Raw genomic sequence first — 26,467 nt, forward strand, 5'->3', positions numbered from 1 at the left:
GATATTAATATCATTAAAAAGTATTTATCACAATCATGAAATAAAACCTTAAAAGGTTCAAGGTTAGTACTACAGATTTAGCCCCCGTCAAGTTACACAAGACGAATAGGTTAGCATAACCAAACATCTACCAAATATGTTTTTTTTACTACAAAATTGTCATACCCACTTTACTAAGATAAAATGTTTCAAACCGTCAGTCCAGTAACCATTTTATGAACAGTACGTTACATGTTTCCCGCATGTCTAAGACCGTTAACATCATGTGCGAATGTAAAATAAATGTAAGCCAATATATATGTATGTAAAAATACAAGGAAGTGTTTTATATTTCAGTTTATGTTTTAATAACAATTATCATAATTAAAATCAGTGCACATTACCCGCCATTATTAATTATTGTAATATATATCGATGCCGCAACGTGTGTTTAACGAAACATTTTCACGCGGTGATGCTAGTTCAAGTGATTTAGAGCTTTTAACGCTGAATCCTGTTGAAGAACAATGGACTTCAGAAGCTTTAGAAAACGCCGGGTCCGCGTTGAAGGCAATCAATCGAATGGCCGCACGAACGCCCGTGAATATACTGTTCGAAGATATTACATACACCGTCAGCTTTTATAAAGGTAAATTTATTTTTCATGATTCAAGCCTCAGGTCGTCCATATATGATTGTAGAACTCCCCCGCATTTTGATATTAAGACCGGTAGGAAGTGGCCTGCATTTAGCGTCTTCCGACAACTTCAACCAGGTCCTCAATCTGTTTAAATTTCCTTCTTCTACAGATATCTACGGAGTCTTGTAGAGAAATCCCAATCAGAGCCCTCTTCGTGGTTCGTTGAGCGACTGTAACCTATATATGAACGAATCCAAATATCAAATCTCTTCTATGATCAAAATCATATATAACTAAGTATGGTTTTTTTCATATTTTAGTTTACTTGTATGTAACTTAAATATAATTATTAATATGATATTGATAATCTCGCTAAATATTTAAGATCTTATATAAGAAGAACCGCAAAGCACAAAAATTAAAGTTATGTATTCATTTTACGCGTACAATCATATAATACAAAGATGACAATAAACAACTACTATAATACGATGAAATAACTAATTATCTAAGAAATTGAAAACTAAATTTATTAATTGTCTAATCTAGCAAAGATATGAATTGCTTTATATTTTATTGTTTCAAATTACACACATACTTCGTAATATCAAAAGTTCTAACCCAATCGCAGCCAAACAGAAAAAAGACAAAACTGAGTGAACGCATCACTCTTAAATGCGTTTAATCATATAATATTTACATTGGATTAATTTTTTAAAAACAACAACGTTTACATATAATATTAAGCCTTCTATTTCGCACACTGAAACACTTTAATATTAGACTATTCATAATATGCAGTTTAATTTTATGTAATTATTCAGTGCAATGGTATCTTAGCGATGTGATCATAGTCAGGGTTCGATTTCCGGGATATATAATAATCTTTTAAAAAATCACACTTTGTTAATTATATATAATTACCACTGTATACAAACAAGTTTTTACAGGATGGGCAGCAACGTACTACTCTGCGTATCACAATTGATATCACCAAATCGGCGACCCCCATAAATATCTTTAGGGGGGAGACCTACACCTTACAATGAACCTCTATGGGCGGAAACGATGATTCATGGTAATGCTATATCGTTCACGATAGCTTTGGATTATCAGGATTTCATATTTTCGTCTATTTTACTTCAGTGTTTATATGAGAAAAGAATAAAATCTTGCATTCTTCGTTGGAACCTCATTTAACTAAACGAAGATATGAATATTTTTTTTTTATTTTAACGCTAAACAACAAATTTGGCAATTGATTTTATTTAATATTTTCTAATATAAATATTTCCTGAAAAAACTCGCCGCTTGCGATAAGACCGCCCTTTGTATTTGATCTTTTGCTTATTACATCTGATTTCTTTTTATATTCTGAGCAAATCTATTACAAAGAATAAAATATAGATACATGTTTCATCAATAGCGACTGCAAAATTTAGATTGTTTAACAAATACAGCATAGAAATATCCGTCAGTTTGAAGTACTAATATCCTAATGTATTGAAAACAATGACCGCTACTTCTGAGTTCTATGCGTGAGTAATGAATAAAGTTCCTTCATTAAGCCTTTGCACCCCGGATCATTACGTTTCTGTATGCTTTTAAAGATTAAAACTTAATTGTTTATTTAAAAACATCGATTGATATGCTAGAATTAAACAGAATGATTAGTTATAGTCGGAAGTTCATATTATTATATATTAAAATTAATTGCTATTTCTTCACGATATTAATGTAAAAAATAAAATAACATGATATTCAGAGTAATTACTTGGTACAGATTGATTGTAAATAATTGTAAAATATTTAAGGCCTAACAAAAAAACTAATTATTCATTCTTTAGCAGGTTTTATTGCTTATTAAAAAAAGAGGCTTATTTATACGTTTAACATATATACACATACCCTCATATACATTTTTAATTATGCGAAACTCCCTTACGCCTCCTGTCATGTTCACATTTTATATACGATTCAACGATAAACTTTGCCAACCTTTTTTCTACAGGCAGCATTTAAAACAAAGCTTCAAAATTAGACTGCCTTTTCCATTATTTTTTTACTTTTTTTAGATGTGTTTTTGCATTTTAGCTGGTGTGTTATACATATGCATACTTATTAATTCATAATCCTCCGATAAAAAGATAAAAAAATAGCTTGAAATTTCCTGAGAAATGTTCTAAAACAAATTGGTATTCTGTCGGTTGCTTCTCAGTACATATTTAATTACATGTTATTTATACATAAAAGTTTAAACATTCATATAAATACAATGACATCACATAATAAATAAAAATATAAGAAATACGAATAAACCCGTAAAGCCAAAATTTCGTCATGAAAAATTTTAAAAACCCATTATGAGTTTGTGTGAATATAAAGTTTCAGAAGATTTCTTAGACCTTCCTTTTATTAGTTTTAAATCTTAAATTAAAATTATATTAATAAATGATTTTTATCATAGCAATCGGGAGTTTTAGTTAATCTTAATGTGTGGAACTTGATTCGTTAACTCATTAAAAGCGTTGATATGTATACATCGCACATTTTATAATTTTATTTAAAAGGAGTAACTGTTTAGTTTCTGGCCGGCTTTATTTGAACTATAAAATAATGAAAAAAGTCCGTATTTTCTTTTTAAGCACTCAAATTATTTTCGACAGTTTGCAGGATATTATTACCACAACACAATTTACCACAACATCTAACTTTTAAATCAGCGTCTAAAACTGCCAGTTTTTGTTTCGTATTCCTTATATACAAAACTAATTGCTGAAAACTTCGTCATTACATTATAAAGAAAGACCAATTAAAAATATTTATAGAGTTTGTAAAACAAATTTAAATCTTGTACTTGCGAATAGCCACATTAGCGACAACTTTGATGATTTCGAATTAGTTACGTAATATTTTAGTATTTCTTTCTTATCTTTTCGGTTTTAATTATTTATACATTCCGAAACTAATTTATAATATTTCTTTAAATTTAAATATATGATAAAATTTGTTTTGATGACCTACAAAATTTATATATTATACATTTTACTATCCACTTGGGACCATTTATAATAACCACTTGTGTGGAAAGGAATAAAAATCATTGTAAAATAAATTAGAGGAGAGAATAATAGACATTAAGAAGGAGGAAATATGACTATGGAAATGAAAAAAAAATATTATTATGTAGATAAAGACCCTGAACAACCTTGAAAGAGGTTGAACGATAGGCCACAAAACGGGGCTATAAAGCTCCAAACAATGACATCCTTCAACATAAAACTTCGTAGATTCCAAACACGGCCTATTCTGAGAAGAAGCCATAAAAACTCAGATAGGTTTTTCAAGAATTGATCTCCACAAATATTATCAACAAATTTTCTTTAATCTTATAATTTTGTATTATACAGGTTAAAGATATCTTTATATATCACGTTCCTTAAGCGTATACACATATAAATTTGTACGTAAAGTTAAGAATTGTAATTTATATGTTTTCATTTCGCAATAAAGAGCTTACCAGGATACAATCTTACATAATTCACAATTTAAATATTAATTACATAAGATTTCCACTGTTTCTATCATGTTTTAGAGATAGCGCAGCAGCGCCCTCAGCGTTCCGTAACACCACATTGCGATCGCCAAACCTTCTACCAAGTGTGACAATTATGTTATCTCCTCTATAAATAACTTTGGGGAAGGCCTTTGTCTTGCACTGGGCGTATGTAGGTCGAAACGACGTCGATAATAATAAGCGTCATCGCTTGTTAGATAAATATAGTTGGATAAATCTCTCTCATAGACTTCTTTCCGTACCGATTGGAAGCGGTCTACATCTAGCGCCATTCGAAGTTGTTAACAAGATCTTAAACGCTTGTCTATCATAATAATGATATTAAATTAAATTTATAAATAGTCTAGGAACTATTTTAGTACCCTGATAAATTTATATCTCAAGAAATTAAATCTATACTTTGCGGTTATTGAACATAATTACACATACAAACGTATTGTCTATTGTTACGCTACGATGTGCTGCAGTCACATGGCTTGAGTTAAATTGTATTGGAACATAATCTACCGCATAAATGTATGTTTGTGGTCTTTATTCGTTAAAGTAATATTTTTCTCGAACATTCAGAAGCAATGTTTTTCTTCAACTACAGTTCGGTGGTTCGGCATAAAAGCAAACGAAACGAATACCGGTGATTTGCCCCACACCGCCAGTGTTTTGATTAGGGAGACAAAATAATATTTTGATAAATAAATAATTGGATAATAAACAATGAAGAGCTGTGTACGACATGAGAAGTTGCCAAAATATCTCAATTTCATTAAAGTTAGAATCAGATAGAAATCACACACGCTACAATAGAATCCTTCCACTTAAAGAACCTTCGACAAGGTCACAAAGTGTCCGGCGTTGAGTTCGCCAATTAGATGATCACCCCCTAAACACCACTTGCAGTGGAATTTCGTAAGAATCCTTCTTAATTGATCTCTACTTTTCAAAAGGAATATCCCATCCCTACCATAATTTTAAGTTTAGGCTTTAAAGTTCCAGAGAAATTTATTTAAAATATTCTCCTTTTGTTTTAGATATAATCTCTTAGATTGTTCACCCACTCTTCGATACCATGTTCCACATGTCTTTTCTCAAAGATGATTTCAGGGCCCGATTCAGTTTTTTATTATGTGTAACATACACTTTAACCTCCCAAACGTGACATGTTTTATAATCCAAAAGATTAAGATGTGAAAAAGAAGAGCCACTAATACCGTGCTTGATAAAATTAATATTTTGAAGGCCAAACCAAACCTGAGTAGTGTTACCCTTGTGTGCCCATAGTTCTACTTAAATGTTCACACGGCTGACGTAAAAAGAGGGTGTGGAACAGTTCTTTCACAATACTATCCAAGCAGTGTTTTGGTTAACTTTGGCCATTTATTTATAGAGATAGATATACAAAACTACCTTAGTTTCTCAGTATAAAGTTTAGATGAACTTTACATACTTCCAAGGTCGTACAATCAAATATAAACAAAGTCATTATATTTCCTGATACAAAACTAATTAATCACTACATATTTCAAAACCTAACAATTATAATTAAAGTTATAAAACGAGTATAGCTTATGAAGCTTATTTGGTATATATACTATTCATTTAAGGCAAAGTCAGATAGTCAACGTGGAAGGAAAATTTTTTCGATTACAGTTGTACATTCAATAAACAAATAACATGTTTGACGAATTCGTTTCATTTCGTAAAGTATAATGATACATACCATTAATATTAAACAGAACTTATTAAAATCTTTTATCTATTACGTTTTTTTTTCTTTTGAAAAACTATTGATATAAAAATATTATAATAAAAAATTAAAATTTCTAATTAGTATTTTTTTAAATTATATAGATGTGATTTCCTCAATACATACAATACACAGGATCATTGGGTATAAAAAAGTTACTAAATTAATATTTTAAATCTTTTTGCTGACAAATGAGTTATGGGTTCACCTTAAGTTTTCCAATCAACCTGTATAAAGTGATCACGTCGAAATATTTAACATTAATTTATTTTTTCTTTCGGAATTCGACAGGCTGATAACATCTGGCGATAAAAATCCGCAGGGACAGGCAGTAAACGACAATTAATTTTAATGTGAGCTAAACATTCCCTCTTTAAAACTTTTAAAACTGTGTCTAATCACCTGTATAACTTGAAATCTTTCTGAGCATTTGTGAGTATATAGGTAGTTATTAATACTCTAGTTAATAAGTTAATATATCCGACCAACACTAGATAACATTTAGGTTTAATGATCTTTAAATTGAAGTCCTCGATTATCGTATAGTTTGAACAACTACGAGTACATGTCATTTTAGATTGCTTCAATCTAGTTTAATTTATACGTTTTATTTATTCTCTCTTTATACACATTTCAAAGGATAGACTGATTGCCTTAGGCATTCTTTATATGATAACCCCAGTTTGTATTAAGATAACCAATAATATAAATAACCAAATATGTATATGTTAAAGAAAATTCATTTAACTATGTAATAATATATGTTATATATACATGATAAATATTATTTAATTAGTAATAATCACATACTTAAATAAGAGCATAAAATACATAAATTACGCACAAATACATATATAAATATAGGATGTTTAGGTCGATTCGAGACAAATTATGACGATTCACAGTGGCTGTGGGTCATGAAACTTATTTTTAAACGTTTAACGGTTAACTGGCTCTTTCCAAGCAGAAGTTTATTCCAAAGCAGCAATCTTTGGACATGAAAAAAGGAATGGAGAAAGGTTTGTAAGAAGACAAACAAGTAAAAAATTCTCTCGAAGTTTGGAGGAACTTCCAATTAGGTTATGATGGAAGAAATCAGATCGTCAAGCAGAGACGTGGTCACATTTCCGAAGGATAAAAAGAAATTGAATATAGTTATTGATAATACGGTCTACTTTGTTGAGAAGATATGCTTTCAGGTTAAATTAGCACACATTAGCGTAATCGATTAAATGAAACCACGTTAGATATATAACAAAAAAAAATTGATATTGGCTTGCGGAAAACTGGCAATACAAATATATTTCGGATGACGTCCATGTTTATGACTCACAATTATTACTTAGCATGACGGGTTAAATTTTGAAATATTGCGTCATATAACGCCAAAAAATAATTTGAAAATAACACCAAAATTTGTAAACTCTTCCTTAAATTTTTTTTGTATAAGTTGTTTGTTTTGCGATTACCGTACGTTTGCTTATAAAACAACTGTTAGTAACGTATTCGCTCAAAAATGTACTTAAAATTATATAAAATATTGTTAGTATTATTTATGTGTTCATTGAACAATGAATTTTATAGCGTCTAAAATCACATCTGTATTTTATAATAAACTGACCATAACAACTTCGTTCCGACAAACGGTGAATGAATGCAAATTTACACACAAAATTATTGAGTTAAACTTTTTATCAGGGTAGTAAACATAAATAAAAAAATACAATTATTTTCAATTTATATATTGAATATCATACTTTAATACTCAGTCTTATTCCGAACGAAGAGAAATCTTCAAATTTACTCTAGCCGTTCTATTCTCTATTCGACTATGTTTAAAAAATGTATTTAATCAAAGTAAATAAACATTTTAATTTATGATCTGATTTCTTAATCAAAACTTACCGCCATTACAAACTTAACTCTAATGGAAAAAAAAAACTTTTTTCCGAATGATCTTTTCAACTTGACTAATAATGTTATCATATTTTATTTATAATGGTTTATTGTTCACTATTTTTTCTATTCGATTAATCCTAACAGGCCTATGTGAGGTACTTATTTATTAACACTTTATTTTACACTAAAATAACAATAGCAAACAGATCTAAAAGGAAAAAGTAACAAAAATAAAGATATTAAATAAAAATATAGCAATTTGTGCGGAGGTGGTACAAGAGACGGTCTTATCCCTCGAGGCGATTCATGTCATCTCATCCAAAGAATGTCTGGTTGAAGATCAGAGATATATAAAAAAGGAGAAGATGCGAATACCAGAAAAGAAAAAATGTTTCGTTTTATTTTATTCCGCTATTTGTTCATTTTTAGTATGCTAATATCGTAACAAAAATTTAAAAAAAAATTGAGCAGAATTAATCACACCGTTGTTAGTTCTTTAACATTTTGCGGTACATTTCTTAAATAAACTTCCGTATGGTTTCAAATTAAATTTGATAATAACGTCACCTGAATGTTTTCATACGCCTGATTGAACGAAAATATTTTTTTTTTGCGATTACATCGAGATGTATTTACGTATATTAATGTATCCAAATCTTCACCGAAAGACGGTTTCACCTTAAATTCATAGACTATTGTTACATTTTATGTATCATTTTAGCCGTAAAACAATCACATCTGGACATAGGCCTTCCCCTATAGATTTCCAAAAAGACCAGTAGTAACAGAATCATCTGTTCACCGTGTCGGTCCATCATTACACTTGCTGATCCGTGGTCTCTATTACAGAACCTTAAAGGCCCCAACAGCTATCTGTTCTGCGCGGTATGGGGCCTGCCCAAAGCAACTTGGTAATCTGCTAAGCTATGTATTTAAAGTAACAAGTATTCTTTAAAAGTCTGACATTGTTGCCTTAATAACTATAATAATAGTTTAATTAATTAAGGTTACAACGTAAACAAAGTATAAATACTCTTGGTACTTTAAACGATCGAGTGAATTAAAGCAAAAAGTCTAATGCCCTTACGAACGACTGCGGACCTTGTGCAATTTGTCTTGTTTGTCTTTGCACTACCAATCAAAGCCCTTTGTTTCGTTCCGATTTGAACGTATAAAACACATCACAAAGCACTTTTGAACCTCAAGCGTTTCGCAATTTACCTGCATTGTTATAACGCATGCACTGGCAAACTTTTCGCCTTTTGTATTTCGATTCTCTGTTTGATTCCAGATACGATGAAATATTTACAATATAAACTTAAATAAAAATTAAAGTTTTACTACAAAATATATTGGATCCTAGAAATCTCGCTGTGGTTGATCGAATATGCGGTTGACTTCCGCCACCTTTCGTCTACAAAGTGCTTTTTTTAAATATTAATTGCGAACATATTTATATAAAAACACATTTTATTTTATTCTATTGTTAATCGAATATAGGTTAACAGCCATAAAACGTGGCCTCATTGGAAGGATTCTAGTTGCTCCACCAATCATGAAGATTGCTGTGTTCTACATTTATCTACGAGATCATATCAGAAATGAAAAGATCGTAACTACTAGAATACCATTAAAGCCTAGTGGATTGACAATTTGAAGTAGCAGTAAGCAAGCCACATAACGCCATAGCAGTTGGCCGAACCTTAAGGTTTTGAAGTGCAGACTTCGGACCGTTTAACACAGCGTATGACAAAGGACCTCGTTGAAGTCCTCGAAAAATGCTTGATCCAGCGGGTGTTACAGGTAATCTATGGACAAGCCTATGTCCAGCTGTGGACGTAATGTGAATGGTATGATAGTGACAATGATGAGAGGGTGATTTAAAGTTGGTGTCAAGTTATGGTGTGATCAAGGGAAATAGGGTAACCTGTCTTTTAGTTGTAGGCATTGCATGTAAATAGTAGTTCTCGCTATTAAGGAATGATGGTCAGAATATAGCTAGCACGGATAATGTTAACAATAGATAAAATTGTAAGTCAAAAGTATTATTATAACATGTTTGTAAAAAGAGTTCTTTTTTGATACAGTTCGCTGGAAATAAATATATTTCGTGTACATTTTTTAAAGTTTATTTTTAAAGAGATAGCGTCGTTGTTTACCGCGGCTCTCATCTCTGGTCGCTGGAGGCATAATAGCCATCTTTCCAATGAACGCAAACATCGCCGGAAACTTTTCCAAAATGGCTTTACATGAGTTACGTACGGTAACTTATTCTACTTGTCATTTGCTCTTTTGAATGTATCTTTTTTTGTATAAATATTTTAATAAATTTTTCTTACACAATAACGAAAAATTTACCAATGTAGTAGAGGACGAATACTTGCGATCGCGAGTCGCGGATTCAATTGCAAGGATAAAATCTTATATAATTCACACTTTGTGCATTAATTGTATAATATTGGCACTGCTCACAAAAAAGCTTCCACAGGATGAATAACAGCGTCCTCTGCGTAACGTAATACAAGACTGTGATCGCTTATCTTTCTACCGAGCGTAGCGATGATGGTGTATCCCCCTATATCTTTGGGGTAGACTTATTCCCTACAGTGGGCATTTCTAAGCTGAAGCGACGACTATTTGACTTATAGATTCATCCAACAATCATTGAATACTTTCCTGATATTAATGCTTTTATACGGGTGATTAGAAGAAGGTTTAAAATTTTAAATAAGAATATTTTGCTTACAAATGAGCTATCCATAGCTAATAACAATCCTCCTGTAGATCAAAAATTATTACCCTTTTAATTAATAAAAATTAGGAATAATTGAAAATAATAAGATAGCATGAAAAAAGTTTGTGTGTAGAAAATCATTTAACTTAAAAACTATTTTACCGACTACCGTGAAAACTAAAACCATAGTGCATTCTATTACAAAGTCTTACACAATATTCCTAGAGTGTTAACTTGCCTTCAGATGGCGCTATAACCATACTACTTATATATCTTCAACCAATCGTTTTATAAATCATTTTTAAATTTGTTTACCCATGTTCAAATAGTTGAACAGAATGAATTAAGTAACAAAACTAGATGAACACAATTTATGATATTAACTTGCTAGATAAATTCTAGGTTCAATTAATTACATATATAAATTAAAGACGTGAAATAGAATTAGATTAGAATTCAGTTGTATCTCATTTCGTAGTTTTAGCTCAAAGACGGAATCTACAGGAGATTGGCCTCCTATAGATGTCAACAGGGGAAGCCATACCATAATCGCCATGTTTAGCATGGAGATTGGCGATCGCAATATGGCAGTTTGGTGCGTAGAGAACGCTACTATGAGCAGTGCCAATTCTATAAAATGATTGCAGAAAGTGTAAATTATGTAAGATTTTATTCCGGGAATTGAACCCGAGACCTATGATCGCAAGTCTCAGTCCTCTACCGCCGGTCTGCTACTGCTCGATTTATTACGTTTATATTAAATTTGAAATGATAAGTTCATACGGTAAACAAATTATCGATTGTGTTTTATTGAACATCAGGAAATTGAGAGTCGAAATGTCGGTGATGATATTTACGTACAGGATAATAAGTCTTTAATAATTTAATAACGTTGACGCCATTTATAAATTCTTTGTTCATACCAATGTACTTAACGATAAGGCCATGGGTTCACCTTCAACGTACGCTCTTCAGTTTCTTTGTGTTCTTTTTGACTGTTCTGTCACTTCGGAACGGTTTCCGAAGAAGATTGAATATCTTCCGGAAAGGGAAGTGAATCATTAAGTTTAAATAAATAAAAATGCATCAGTAAGTGCGTTCAGTACAGTCAGAGTGTATATTGAAGGAAAATCGTCTTTATTTTTAAAACAAAACACTGTTTAGAACGTAATTAGAAGGTACCATGAATATCTAGCAAAATTTAGGCTGCTAAAAATGTCTAATTCATTTGTAATAAAAGGAATCACACTTTTAAATAAAGTACAATATTACATTAACATTACATTGGCCTACCGTTTATAAAATTCAAAACTTTTATAAAATCAAAATGAAAATAAAAAGAAAAATTATGCAATAAAAGAATATTTTACATAAATTCTTGGCAATGATATCACTTGATTATTTTGGTATCATTTAGGCTGTGTACATATATCCTCAATAAAGAGTAATAAATCATATTTTTAAACGTTTTAAAAATATGTTTTGTTGCCGAGTTTCTTCCTGCTTCTCTTCCACGACTATAATATCTTGCGAATCGGTAAAATAAATTGTATAAAAAATTGACGATCGATAGGTGTTCTGTTAAATGTTGCGGTGTTGAATAAATGACTTTAAACTTTAACTTAACAAACGAAAAGTAAAACCAAAGAACTTTAAATACCAATAATTCCTTTCAAGTATAGAATACGTACGTTACATATAAAAATCGAAAAATAATATAAGAAACGAAATAAAGTACTGTATTATATCAGATATTAGTAATAAAAATGAAGTAGAAAAGTAAGGAAGTTAACGTGCAAAATGTGCAGAAAACTGCATACAAATTAAAGGGTATGTAATCAAATGTCTCCATAATGAAACCGTAAGAGAATAAAATAAAAATAAAAAATGTACTTAAACTTGTCGATTATTATTGCGCTTTGTATAATATCTCCAAAATAAAAATAAATGTTAATACAATAGATTAAATTAATTTATTCTACATGATTGTAGATGGTAAAACCAAAAGCTATCTTCCCGTTTTGTTTTGACCTTGTTAATATACATACTTCCATCTTCTATTACGGATCTAAAAAAATGTTGCTTGACTAGTTAGTTATAACAATATACCTCATAGCGTATATGAAATACGTTCAAAGTACCTCGTTAATAACACTTCATTATAAAATAATAAATAAATAATTTGTACCAAGAACCGACTCTTACAAAAACTGTTTTAATACAAGGAAATATTGTAAATAATATTTAATATTATTTATAGCCAAAGAACACGATCTGGCACCAGACACGTTATATAGGGATTGAAATGAACATCGCTATAGTTATAAATAAATCCGGCGTAAATACATCTTCGCCCTATGGCAGTCGGAAGATCGAACTCAAAATCTTTAAATCCATCCGTAAAGTAAGCGTGTTAATTAATTTATTCATTAAAATTACCCACTTTGAGTCATCTATTTTGAACACGTGGTGGGAAAATATCAAACGAGTTTTAATTTTATAGAAACTAGAATCTATTTGAAATCCTCTATAATAGTATTAAAATACATTATAAAAATAACACAATAGAGTTCAACACGTGGAAGATTACGTAAGAAACTCAAGCGATGAATCCTGATAAAACCTTCAACTTCGACATAGTGGAGAGTGTCGTCAATAAAGAATTGAAGAGCAGATCAAATGCGCAAGTGGAATTAGAATGGTTAGTCATAGCGTAAAACTACGTCGAGAAAGCTATAGATTGAAACTCTCAAGTGTAGTGTAAACGTGGCCGTCTAAATAAAACTTCCTCCGCAAGATACTGGTGGAACAGAAAGAGCAAAAAAAAGATCCTTCTGGAAAAACACTGTAGACTCCCTTTGTTCTTCCACAGGGGATGATGTCATTAGTAGAAACAGAAAGTAGCTTTATTTGTACAAAAGCTTTAAAACATATCTGATCATCATCATCATCATTTCAGCCTTAAGTTGCCCGCTGCTGAACATAAGCCATCTGAAAAATTGAAAACTCTAATCTATTCATCGTAAAGTATCGAAGCTTATTGTAAAGTATCACAACATAGTTAAGCAAGTTATATTAAGCGACTACTTAAGCTTTAACTTTAGTAACAATTTAAACTTACAGGGAATTAAGTTGCAAACATTTTAAGTGTGCTTTTAAGTACTAAATATGTAAGTAAAGGAGACTTCGCTTTGAGAAGTGGCACTTAATGCTGTTATTTGAGAAACACAATCAAATTATCTTAACTACTAGTTTTTTATTATCACGATGAATTTAACGTTAGCAATTTTTACACAGGATTCCTTTGCTTTGTTACTTTTATTATAATTTAAAATAAAGGTAAAGGGAATAATACTTAATAAACGAAATAACATTTCTCCTGATCATAGCAAGTTTATTTATTTTTTAATACTTGATTTGAAAAATGAGTAATATGTAAGAGTTGCATGATACAATGTAAAGCAGGACATCCTCTCACATAGTACAAAGATCGTCGAAAGACGATGGATGCCACTTCCAACAGTTCCCATTGGAAATCTGAGTTTGATATGATATTATATTGAAGTCGTAACATCCATAAATGAAAGTATAATATCATTTTAATGTAATAAATAAAGTTAGAAGAAAAAACAATTTAATTATGTTTCCATTTCAGCACATGTGACAAGATAATACACTGAATAAGCCACGACCTAAGCCTCTTATGCGAATCCACATAAATACCGTTACAATTATGCGAGAAATGCTTATCTTTTTCACGATCTGTCCCAAAAGAAACGAGAAAACCGACGAGGGAGAAGTAAAATACATGCGGGTAGCCGCAGACAGATCACGAGATGAAATTACACATCGCTCCCATGATACAGGCTAAAGCGAGTTTATTCATAAATTTTAAATATGTTGTACTGATAAAAAGGAGTTTTTATTATATTTTTAAATAAATGCTAAATCTCTGCGAGTAATAGCACATGGTAAACGATCATATTAAAGCTTATAGTTTTAACAATAAGAATTTCAACAATATCGATTTATTTTACGAAAAAATTAACTCAAACTTTCAGCCCCGACGGCTGTCAGTTGCACGAGCCACTTGCCCCGCCCACTATCACTTCAGACCTGCAATTCTTCGAGCTATATCGGCGACTCGATTAGATCTCGCCGCGAAACTTCCAGAATAATCGTCTCCATTGCTCTCTAGATGACATTAAACCTTATTACAAAGCCAATCGTAAACGACCACGTCTCAGAGCCATAACACATCACCGGCAATACACACTGGTCAAAGACCTTTAGCCAGGTATTTTGGACGTGAAGATGTTTTAAGCTTCACGAACATTGCGTATCATGTATCTATGTTGGATTTGGCGAACGATATCTTTCTCGAAGTTAGACTTATCTAGGTGGACGGTTGATATTTGATTTATAATTTATAAAAAAATAAGGTTATCGTGAGGTACTAGTTTATAGCTACTGAATATCAATTAACATTCATCTTCATCATTTAATATTGCCATCCAACAAAATTTGTAACTGTTTATTATTAAGACATTGGAAAATGCTAACAATGTTAAAAAAAATTGTTTTTTTTTGTTATATCACTGTTTGATGCCTGTTGCTCAATAAAATTAAAATAAGTGAACTAATTCTTCGAGAGTCATTAATAACCATAATGTTTTCGTCTCGTGAACTACTCTGACATAAATATACTTGTCCCCGTGAATGTAGTATAAAGTAAAATACAATAAATTTCTATTAATAACCATTTAGATCAATAATGCGGGACGTTGGCAACGGTCAAAACACATATCTGATTCATTTACTGTCAGTTACAATGAATATTAAATACAAACTGTTGTGAAAGTTCATTCTCCGTGGATTAACTTGGCTAACTCCTTTCGTAACTGTTACAGTCATTTGTTAATCATCTTCTAACATTGAATTCAAAATACTAGATTTCGTATTCCTAAATTGATAAAATAAGGCAAATTCATCACTTCCTTTACATATATTCGAATGTTAACAATACTAGTTAATAAACCTAAGAATCATACTAACATATATAGGTTGATTGGTCATAGAGGTGAAAGCTTTAAAGGTGTATCGCTCCTTTGCTGACAATAAAAGTACAGTAAGTACATTCTTTTAAAAATCAACGACTTCAGTAATTTCATTACATGAAGTAATGATTATAAAGTAAGAAAAATTGTTTTCAATATTTAGATTTCTATTTACTATATTAAATTAATTATTGTTTAGTATCTGTTCCTGCAGACCTTGTTTTACCTGAAATTATTGGCCTGCTGTATTTAGAAAAAAAGTTTCAGATAGATCACTTTATATGTGATTGTAAATAGGTATAAAAGCTTTTAAACTTTTTCCTGAGAAATCAGCTATATATTTACTTCTTTAAGCCTTTTATACTTATAACCACCCTGTATAAATAAAAATAAACTCCAAGGATGCTCTAAACGCAAAAGTAGTAAACGGGACGTTCATTAGGAATGTTCCAAAGGAGAGTTAAAAATTAAAGTAAATTAAAACACTTGTATATTTGAACACAATTAAGTGAAATATAAAATTTAATTTTGTAATTATATATATATATATATATATATATATATATATATATATTTACTCAGTAAACATAAGAAATAAAATCAAATAGAAATAAAAAAATAATAAATAGATAGATCATTCACACAGTTTTTACAATTACATAAACAAAGAAAATGATACGCAAAGATGCAAGTTTACCTCAAATTTTGGTAGCACAAAGTAAGCCGTGATATCATTTTAAGAAAACAAATACTTAACTTTTAGAAAGCTATCCACTGTTATCATTGTCTAAAAAGTTTAATAGGACACTACTCGGTATTGTTGGTTTTAAAAGACATATTACGTCATCCACCACTCTCGTCTAAAGCGGATTGGTAAATGTCCACATTTCTTTAGGAGTTTGAAATATAATATGTCAGTTTTCTTGCTACGCTCTCAGTTATTTGAGAACAGTAAGTCTTATATAATTCACAACGTACACCATCGCTATCTTAAGGTCATAAGTCACAATACATTGTAAACTAATTAGGCTTACTAATCTTTATTGAACGAGGAAGTTGACGTAAGAGTTTAAACACATTCAGTTAAGCGCAGCGTGTAACATCCCCCCACATGGTAAACATACGAACTGGTAAAGGTCATCGAGAGACGTTAGATGAAAGCCGCTTTAAAGCCTTATTGGAAGAAAATGTCTAGAATAGAAGAAAGAGAGTAATAGAAATGGTAAATAACGAAAGAGGAATAACAACACAAACTGGAAATATTATTTAACATATAAAAGTCACTGTCTTTTTTATGATGGGATTTACGAGATGCCCCCAAAAATTGATGCAATAAAAATTTTGTGCTATGAACTCTATGGTCAACGTCGTACGGCTGAAATAATAATTATGAAAGTAGTTTATACATTTATAGTTAACTAGAAATAATATCATTACTTTACTTCGTCATTATTCAGAGGAGCGGGTCAAAATTGGCGACTCTTAGGAATCAAATTAAAATTTATATTAGTACTCGCGAACGATCCTTTTCAAGCCCGCATTCAATTTATATATGTAAAGTAATCTAAATACTTGGCTTTGCATATGAAAAGAGGGTCCTCGTAGTAAAAGAGTTATAAATATCTATTTATAATTTTCATCTATTGATATTTTTATCTACTCAGAATCATTCACAGTGACTTGTGTACGTTATAAGAATATAAGCAGGGCTTGCGCGAGTAGGTAGCGATAAACCACTCCAACCAATTTTTAATGATCACTTACGTAATACGCTTAAATAAATTTCGAAGTTTCACTGTCACTTAAAAAACCACACATTGTAATAAGATTTTTTACAAGTTTTCTTTTAAAATTTTTTTAAGAGATTACGTTTTTTTTTAATTTATCATATTATTTTTAATTTATTTATATTATATTACACGAAAGTGTATTGTAACACCGAACATAGTTGCCCACATTTATTAATATAATATATTGCAATAAATTAAATACCTTTCAAACAATTAAAAAAAAATCATGATTCAATTCAAAGGATTTCTAAGTTATAATACAAATCAATAGTTAACTGGTCTTACTACAGGATTAAGAACATTTCAACACTTCCAATAAACGCAACGTTGGAGGATATACAAGACGGGTCTCTGCAGAAGAAATGTCGATTTTTTTTCTTATTTCTAGGACTATTTATATTTTGATTCTAATAATGCTCAATATAATGGTTTTTTTAAAATCATAGTAAAGTAAATTGGAACTATCATAGCCACATACGTATTTTAAGTTGGAGGATGTTATTATAATGATATATTGGAATTAATAATCAGTTTGATTCTGATTCAATAAAAAAATTGTAAATATTTTTATGACAAAAATTTCACTTTATGCGACTTGTAAATCGGAAACATATAATAGATTTTTTTCTGTTCTTATTAATGGAGAAATCGATTTCCACAATCTCTAATTCAATCACAATAACTCCCGTGAAGCCTTTTCATATAATCCATATATATGTAAATATACATCAACTAACTTTAGGGCCAATTCCTTGAAACTGTAATAGGTAACGGTCTCAACCGAGGCTCCGTAGGGATGATCGCTACCTTAACAAATGTTTCGCTCTGCCTCCTTGAGCCCGCGGCTTTCTGCAAATGCCACCTGGACAGCAATATAAGCCAAGTCAATTTCATTGTCATAACTTTAAGCATAATAATTTTCTTTTACGAACAAACATTTCTCGGAGATACAATGATCCTTTTTTAATCAACATTCCTTCAGTGAGAATGTGTTTGCTTTAGATTTTTTAAACACTGTCTATAATCAACGACAGGATCTTTTTTTTTTGCTTTTTATTCACGTCGAACAATATAGAAAAACAGCTAGTTGTGAACCTTTCTATAAGTTTTAGCAATCTAATACTAGATTTGCAAATTTGTAACTGTTTCTTATTTTAACCACACTAATTATTTATACAAGATGATTTGTTTTAGGTGGAAATTTGACCGAGAGAATGTATAACTCGTTTGGTGTTAATTAATGTACGGTACATCCTGTTCATGTCGAGTCAAGTCGATAGTTTCAGAAATAAAATATGATGTAATACATAAAAAGAGTTTGGTCTGATATCTCATATAAAACTAATATTTGTTTATTATTTGTCTCTGCAGATTTTGTACTGCCAGATTTTATTGGTTTGTCGCATTCCAATAAAAAATATATATTTCAGGTTGATCACTTTATAAAGGACAAGTGGAATTGAGGCTTTTACACTTAAAACCCTGTATAAATATAACCTACAGAAAATAGGCTCTTCTAAAATTTTGATCTAATGATACAAAATAATCACTATAACAACCCAGTACACAATAATATAAATAAATATATAAATTAAACGGAATCGTACTTATTTTATATCGCAAAACTCTGACTATTTATTTGCATCTTGCAGTTAGTCATTCTATTTACATAAAATTCCGATTACAATATACAACATGCATTAATATATATTGCTTTGTATGTGTTCTTTGATATAAATCGTGTCCACTCACAGAGTTAAACAAAGGTATTAATCTTTAAGTCAAAGATACATTACTACGATTTCAAACATAAAGAGACTAAACGAGTAACGCATATAGCTAATGGCCAAGCATTCAATAACAAAGTCTTACATAACACTGTTTTTGTGCTAGCGTAAACACACTAAGTTCACTAATTATGATACCCTTAAGATAAATGTAGTGCATAGTCTAAAAACGGTTTAACCAAACAAACAAAATCTTGCATGTTAACCTAGTTCCATAGTACTTCAATGTCTTTCGTCATAAACCAGTACAGATCTCGTGGTATTAGTAATCCGTAATCAAACGAAAGATGATTTTTCTAATCACTTTTAGATTTTCCATATGCCATTTTGTATTTTATATTTCACAAACGATACTAGTTAATCAAATTAATAATAGTTCACCGAAAAGTGTATTTTGATACAAACTTAAAGTTTCAATTGGACTGGAATTTTCAGTGACATTTTGTTTTTTTTTATCTTCAAAAGTTAATGATACATCATAACATAAGGCGAATTTTTAATGTAAAACGGCAAATCGCAAGTTAAACATGTTTAAATATTGTGTATTACCATTAAAACTAATATGGCCTATATCAATTCAACATTTTTTTTAATATAATTCGACATGTATAGAATATAAAATTGGGATGAGTGATAAAAATAATATTAAAGAAACGTTAAAATGAATCACCGAAATATTATATTCATTTACCTTTTTCATATCTTCGTTAATTTATAGCAATAGTAAGCATTTTACTAAAAATTATATTTGAAATGGAAGGAATTTAGCAGACAAACTGGTACCGAAAGGAAATTAAAAATGTTAAAACTGAAAAAGAGAAAAAGGTTGCTTTCTGAATTTATTAGAGTATGACATCCGTTACAACGGTTGAATGAAGTCATTTTCGTGGCGAAGCGAGGTTAAAACTGTTAAATGCGAGAAGTGATTTACAAAAACGTAATATATTACAAATTGAATTATAGTGCTGCTAAAATGTCTATAACAGGCACATTAGGAAAGTGCAGCTAGGTGGGGGCCGTGAAAAAAAGCGCATGAGCACCGCGGCCGATACTCCTGCCCGTCTCACAGCGCGCGTGCCAGAGACGCGGTACAGTGGTTTCGGTAGCACTATACTTACTTCTCCTGCGAAGGGCTCTATAGATATAGCAAACATAGTTGTAAACATACGAATATAACGTATATCTCACATCGTATTAGATATTGCGCATGCGCATTAATAACAGGTTTAACTGTTTCAGAGAAAACGGTTATTTGCTAGAATATATGTCCACAATTCAACTCTACTCTCATTTCGCTGCTAATATTTCAACACTTACAAATACGAAACCTCTATTCGTTCTCAAACTATAAGTTCCCGTGCTATTTTTAGTAATATTTTTGTTAAACAAAAAACATTTTTTTTTTGTTATTTGAAACGACCGCTGACGGTGTTATTCGAATTGTGTCCCAATTAAAGTTTATTGGCACTGACAATGAACTCCAGAGCAGATGATTAAAGTAGTCGGAAGACTCAGCGGAATATGAGCCGACTCCAACAGTATCTGTTGATACCTAGTATCTACCCCAGACTCTTAAGACTAAAATGGTCATGTTGTGTGGCCTGCTTACTTTCGGTAACGTGTGATGAATCTGAACTATCACATAATAAAATTAAAAGGTTTTTAATTATATTAAATTGTCGATCCTACACACGTCACTTATTTGTTTAAAAAAGTTTCTAACATTGTCCTTTGACTATATACTGTTGTGTGCGAAAATATTTAAAATATCTTCCATTTTCTTTTTCATAAATTAAAGAAAATTCTCTAACTAATTTTAAACATTGAAATATTTTTTTGCACAGGTGAATTGTATTTGCTAAGAAAAACTTCAAGTTAGATAAAGATAGCAAGGGTAAAGTAAACAATATCAGAGACGAATATCTTAACCACAGGAAAGAAAAATGAGAGCAATTTTTTTCGTGGACCTTGTTACTTACCGACCTTTTTGCCGAAAAACTTTGGCTTCTTAATAATTATACGACATCAATCTATTTATATATGTTACTAGTGTTGTGACGGATAACAGAAGAATAAATTAAAATTTTTATACGGACCTAAGACTTAGACCCTGATAATTCTGGATCATCAGAAAAATGACGCAGATGATGCTGGTAACTGATGCTTAGAATTCCGTGAACAGCGCACTGAAGCAAAGTTTCGATCCTCAAAGACATCATAAAAAAGAGACCTTCGTCGACTGTGCAAATAAGAATCATCAAGTTTTTTGAGCATATCACCCGTAATGAGGACTCAATGGAACGTGTTAAAAAATTATTGGCACTCAATCGTACAAGAAAAAGTGGATGACAAGCGGTCTCGTGGACGCGGACTATCATTAATAAGTCAGTAAATGAATGTTCTCTGCCAGACGCCGAGCTACATGGCAAAGGTTAGTGGGAGCATCAGGGGCATCAGAACCAACTTGAGCATGACACGAACATTCTGACAAGAGTGCACGAATGAGAGGAATAAATATGAAAAATATTATTGTGTTAATAGTCCCTGCCTATATATGAAGGAGCGGTACAAGAGGCCCCTAAAACAAGTTGAAAATATCTATTTAAATGATAAAAAACTTTTCCTTTAACTGGCTTTACTGTAACTAAGAGGGGAGGGGGGGTGAGAACTATTCTATGTACCGGTACCATCACTGCTAATCACTATGTAATTTTTTTCTATAAAGTAATTAAACCGTATATAATTGACATGCTTGGCAAACGGGTTGAAAATCACAGAGTAGTATTAGGGTACGCAGTGGAAGCTGCTGCTCATCTTTTGGAAACTTTATTGTGAGAAGAATTAATTAATATAAATTAAATAGTACCCGTGATCTAGGATCGCAAGTCTCAGTTCTTTACCGCTTGGCTACCACTATACAACCGATTGGTTTATACAAAAATATATCTGCCAATTGTAAAATAAAAAAAGTCAAATTAAAAATTGTACGACCATTCCTATGGTATCAAGAGTGATAAAGCTTTCATAACAGTGCTGCTATAATTTTTTTTCCCTCAATCCGGTAATATTACATGTGATATAACAGCCTGACTAAAATTACGTAAACGACGTTTAGGCTAAACGCCTTCCGCGCTCTGTCTCAAGCTCGCAGAATCTAGAAATGCTAATACGGCAATGGAGTAAATCTAGACAATAATATAAATAATATGTTGCCACAGGCCACGCATAATACATATGCGCTCACATATTACTATATACCTTATTCCTCACAGCCCAACGGACCATAATACTTTTTTTCATGACGGAAAATTACTGTATGTCTTAATGGCATTTAAATTTGTGGCGACATAGCGCTAAGGTCATTTAGTGTGAACCTAGTTTTTAATAAGTTTGTAGACTCCCTCGGAAGCCTTGGCTAGTTATATATAAGTCGATTGGAAATAGGCGTAAAAGCTTTATAGGGGTGAATTAACAGCTAATTTGTGAATAAACTATAAAGTGATCACTCTATTGTTCTATTGAAATGCGACCGGTAGAATAAAGCCTACAGGGAGGGATTTTTTTAATATGTTATCAATACGTAATTTATTATTTCTGATGTTTTATGTTAGCGTGTACCATATTTTTATTAACTACAAAGAGGTTATATATTCACACACTTTAAAGTTTTTATACCTACAATGAATCATCTGTAAAGAATTCATAACGCATATTCATAATGTACCTAGTACATAAATTGTATAAAAAATCACAAGATTGTTTATTAAACATTTATAAATTATAACAAACTATATCATAATTTTAATTATGTGTTAACATATTTTTATCAAATCATGCACAAAGGTGTACAAAACATTTGTTTCTATAGTTATTTCTCAATAAGAATTACATCGTATTACACAGATACAATAAACATTAATCATAACAAATCGTAAACATAAAATAATCAGCAGTTGAACGAAATGAACTGATAACGTTGATTGATTATAAATATCGTTGATGAATTTCGAATGTAATATCAATAGAGCCATGCAAAATTATCAGAGATATATCCTATAATAAATATTCACTCCGTAACTGAACGACAGATGATAAAATTGGATTAGTCTTACCATAACAACGAGTAGGTCCGTTTCATATTAAGTCACTCGTCATACTAGTTTCTTTGCTATTGGGTCATTCGCCATAATGTATTCCTAAACGTCAGCATAAGGTCTTATGCATACGTATACATAAATGTTTCAAGTTGCATGATTCGTTGTACATATTAGGAACGAGACATGGAAATTTTATATAATACTAATATACCACAAAAATCAGAGTATCAAAATATGAACCAAAATTTAATTGATAATTATTTTAAAATATAAACACGACAGCAAGTTTGAATCAATGATATACATACACTACCCACACTTCCATACGCCACAGATTCACAGTATACATAACTATGGACTACTCTTAGTGCCATGAGTCCAAGCAGTGGTAGGCAAGCGGTAGAGTATTGAAACTTGCAATGTGTGTGAGTATTGAAATTGCAGGTTCGATTCCCAGGAAATAATGATGATGACACGTTGAAATAATGGTGATTGACCGACCGACACACGAAATTTAATGAGAAGCATTCAGTAACTATTATATCGTAAATGTACAATTTATTTTTACTTTAGTTTAATAGTCTATTCATGGGTATTGCCGATTAGAGTAAGACCTGCGAACGTAGGTGATTCCGATTCCTAGCATACAATCTTATATATAATTCATACTTATTAATTATATAGAATTGCCACTGCTCACAAACAAGTTTCTAAAGGAAGGGCAACAGTGTCCTCTGCGTCTCATTATTAAACACTGCAATCGCCAACCCGCCTACCAAGCGTGGCGATTATGGTATATCCTTCCTAACCTTATCCGTTGATACCTTTAGGGGGAGAACTATACTTGGCAGGGGCGTCGACGGGCTGAAACGACTACTCTTAATTTCCATTTTTATTTACCGGACTTTTGTTTTGCCCAAGTGTTATTTGCAGATTTCGGATTTAATGCTGTAGGGAGTTCGCGGTCTCCCGGGGAAGCCTCGGTTCGTGCCTCTAAATACTATTTCACCGAAATGGAACCAAGTTCATTGTACTGCTAAATGTTACCGTTCACTTATCGCCCGGTATTGTCTCCATCATTATTAAACAAAAGTAATATGATACAATGGTATATAGCTTTTTTATTGATTCAAACTCTTGTATCCGATGTACTAAGAAACGTTATTACATTTTTTATTGTAGTAGCGAAAACAAAGAGATACAAGTTTATATTTTTCATACTTCGGCCAAGGCACGAAAATTGTTCATTAGAAGAAAAAATTAAAAGCATAAGCATAACGTAAGAATTTAAAAAATCCTAAACATTTATTAAAAATACAGTGTTTAAAATTTAACAAATAAAATGAAAAATGGCAACGTCCAAAAACAAAGCACCAAAAAAATATTAAACAATTAAATTTTGTTTTACATTTGTTCTTACATATGTGCGTTGGAATGTTACATATATTGCATTGGAACATTCAATAATAATTGTAAAAAAATCTCGTTTATATAAATTCTTGTATATATCTAGTGCAATGAAGAAATAAAATTATGTTGAACGAAAACATCAACATGTAAACGAAATAATTGCATGTAGTGGTCTCTTCTGAATTGTTCGAAGTGATTTAAGGCGTGGCAAAAAAAAGTAAAAACATCCGTATCTGTCAAAAGTTTTACATTAATCAAAGTCCAAAAAATTTATCCAAATTATTTAGAGCAAATTATTTCAAAAGGTCTAAACGATTATTAAAACAGTTATAAATCTAGTCAGCAGAATATGTACTATACATTTTATAATAAATAAATAAAATATAATAACCTATATTGCTACTAGCAGTAATAAGATAATATATAATCAAAATCAAAATATTCTTTATTGAGATAGGCTGTTACAAGCAATTTCGAATCATCGATCAATATAAAATGTCAGTATTGTCAGTCCGAAAGGAAGCTGCCATCGTCGCGGAAGGAAGTTCTGTTAAGAACAGCCGGCGCGATACTCAACAGTTTCTGAAGTTTCTAAAGCTTCCTTTTCTCTTCTCCATCTATCTTTTACTGTGCGCGTCTCTTATTCTATCCACCTTTAAAAGAAGTAGTGGTAGTAGATTTTGTATCTAACATTTAACATTATATTCAATATAGATGAGTCATCTATAACTGTTTGATATTCAACGACCTAAATTAACTATACTAGAAGACATTAATGTACAAGAAAATACATACATTATACCTAATATAAGCATATATAAAGTTATTTATACTGGTTGATTTGTAATGTCAATGTCAATTCAATCATGCCTTAAAAGCGTTTAAATATATAACAAATCATCCTGTATATCTAGTCGTCTAGTAGTCGTAGTAAAAATTTTTACTTCTTTTTAACACTTTCAATTAAAACATAGATCAACATGTTAAAACAATCTGATATGTAAGAATTATTTTAAAAAAAAAGTCTGTAAAATAATTTTTTACCAGAAAATTAGTGGGGAGATACCACCAATTTTTAAAAAAGAAAGACGTTTCTACTTAGAGACTGGTACGCGGCAGTAAGTGTAAAAGCGTGAGCTTGGTTAGGTCATATACTTTTACTTTCGAATGTTAAGACGTTATTTCGTGTTAAAATAAACAATATATTTTAATTAACAAGTTAAAAGTTACTGTGTAATAATGGATGTTATACCAATGAAAACGGAAAATAACAACGATGTTATCAATACAACTAAAAACCGATGGACTCCGGGAGAAATGGAAAAAGATGGATCGCTACTGAAAGCGATGAAACGTATGGCCAAACGACCGCCGGTGAATATAGTATTCGAAGATATACGGTGTACAGTTTATACCTGTAAAGGTAATTTTTTTATTTTTTTATTAATACACGAAATATTTCTGTATTACATTTCAACATCAACACTTTTGGGTTAATTGTATGTAAATTAAATCGATGCACACTGTTAAAGATTTGTATTACAATATTTTAAAAAATGTTTTTGGTATATTTAATGACATTTGTTTTTATTTAGAAATAACATCACTAAAAGAAATTTAATGACTTGAGCTATATAATAACAGTCCAAATTATTTGAATTTTAAAAAATCCTTGATTTTAAAATTGAACTGTATTCAATTTAATTGTAGACTCAAAATAAAAAAAAAAACGTAGAAATCATTGGACGTAATTAAT

The 26,467-nt window shown here is 30.9% G+C and overlaps 1 protein-coding gene across 1 annotated transcript in view; it reads left to right on the top strand.

The window, feature by feature from the left end:
* The first annotated feature begins 390 nt into the window (after positions 1-390).
* The window catches only part of LOC137932712 (ATP-binding cassette sub-family G member 1-like), a 94,607-nt gene continuing 68,530 nt past the window's right edge, over positions 391-26,467 (top strand). Inside the window, exon 1 of the mRNA XM_068776365.1 lies at positions 391-628. Within this exon, the coding sequence (XP_068632466.1) occupies positions 415-628 (214 nt within the window). The 5' untranslated portion in view covers positions 391-414. The remainder of the gene's footprint in view (positions 629-26,467) is intronic.

The sequence above is a fragment of the Battus philenor genome, unplaced genomic scaffold, assembly GCF_028537555.1.
Source record: "Battus philenor isolate CCGP_79_NKW_IND1 unplaced genomic scaffold, ilBatPhil1.0.hap1 SCAF_12, whole genome shotgun sequence".
In the NCBI taxonomy this organism is placed as follows: Eukaryota; Metazoa; Arthropoda; class Insecta; order Lepidoptera; family Papilionidae; genus Battus; species Battus philenor.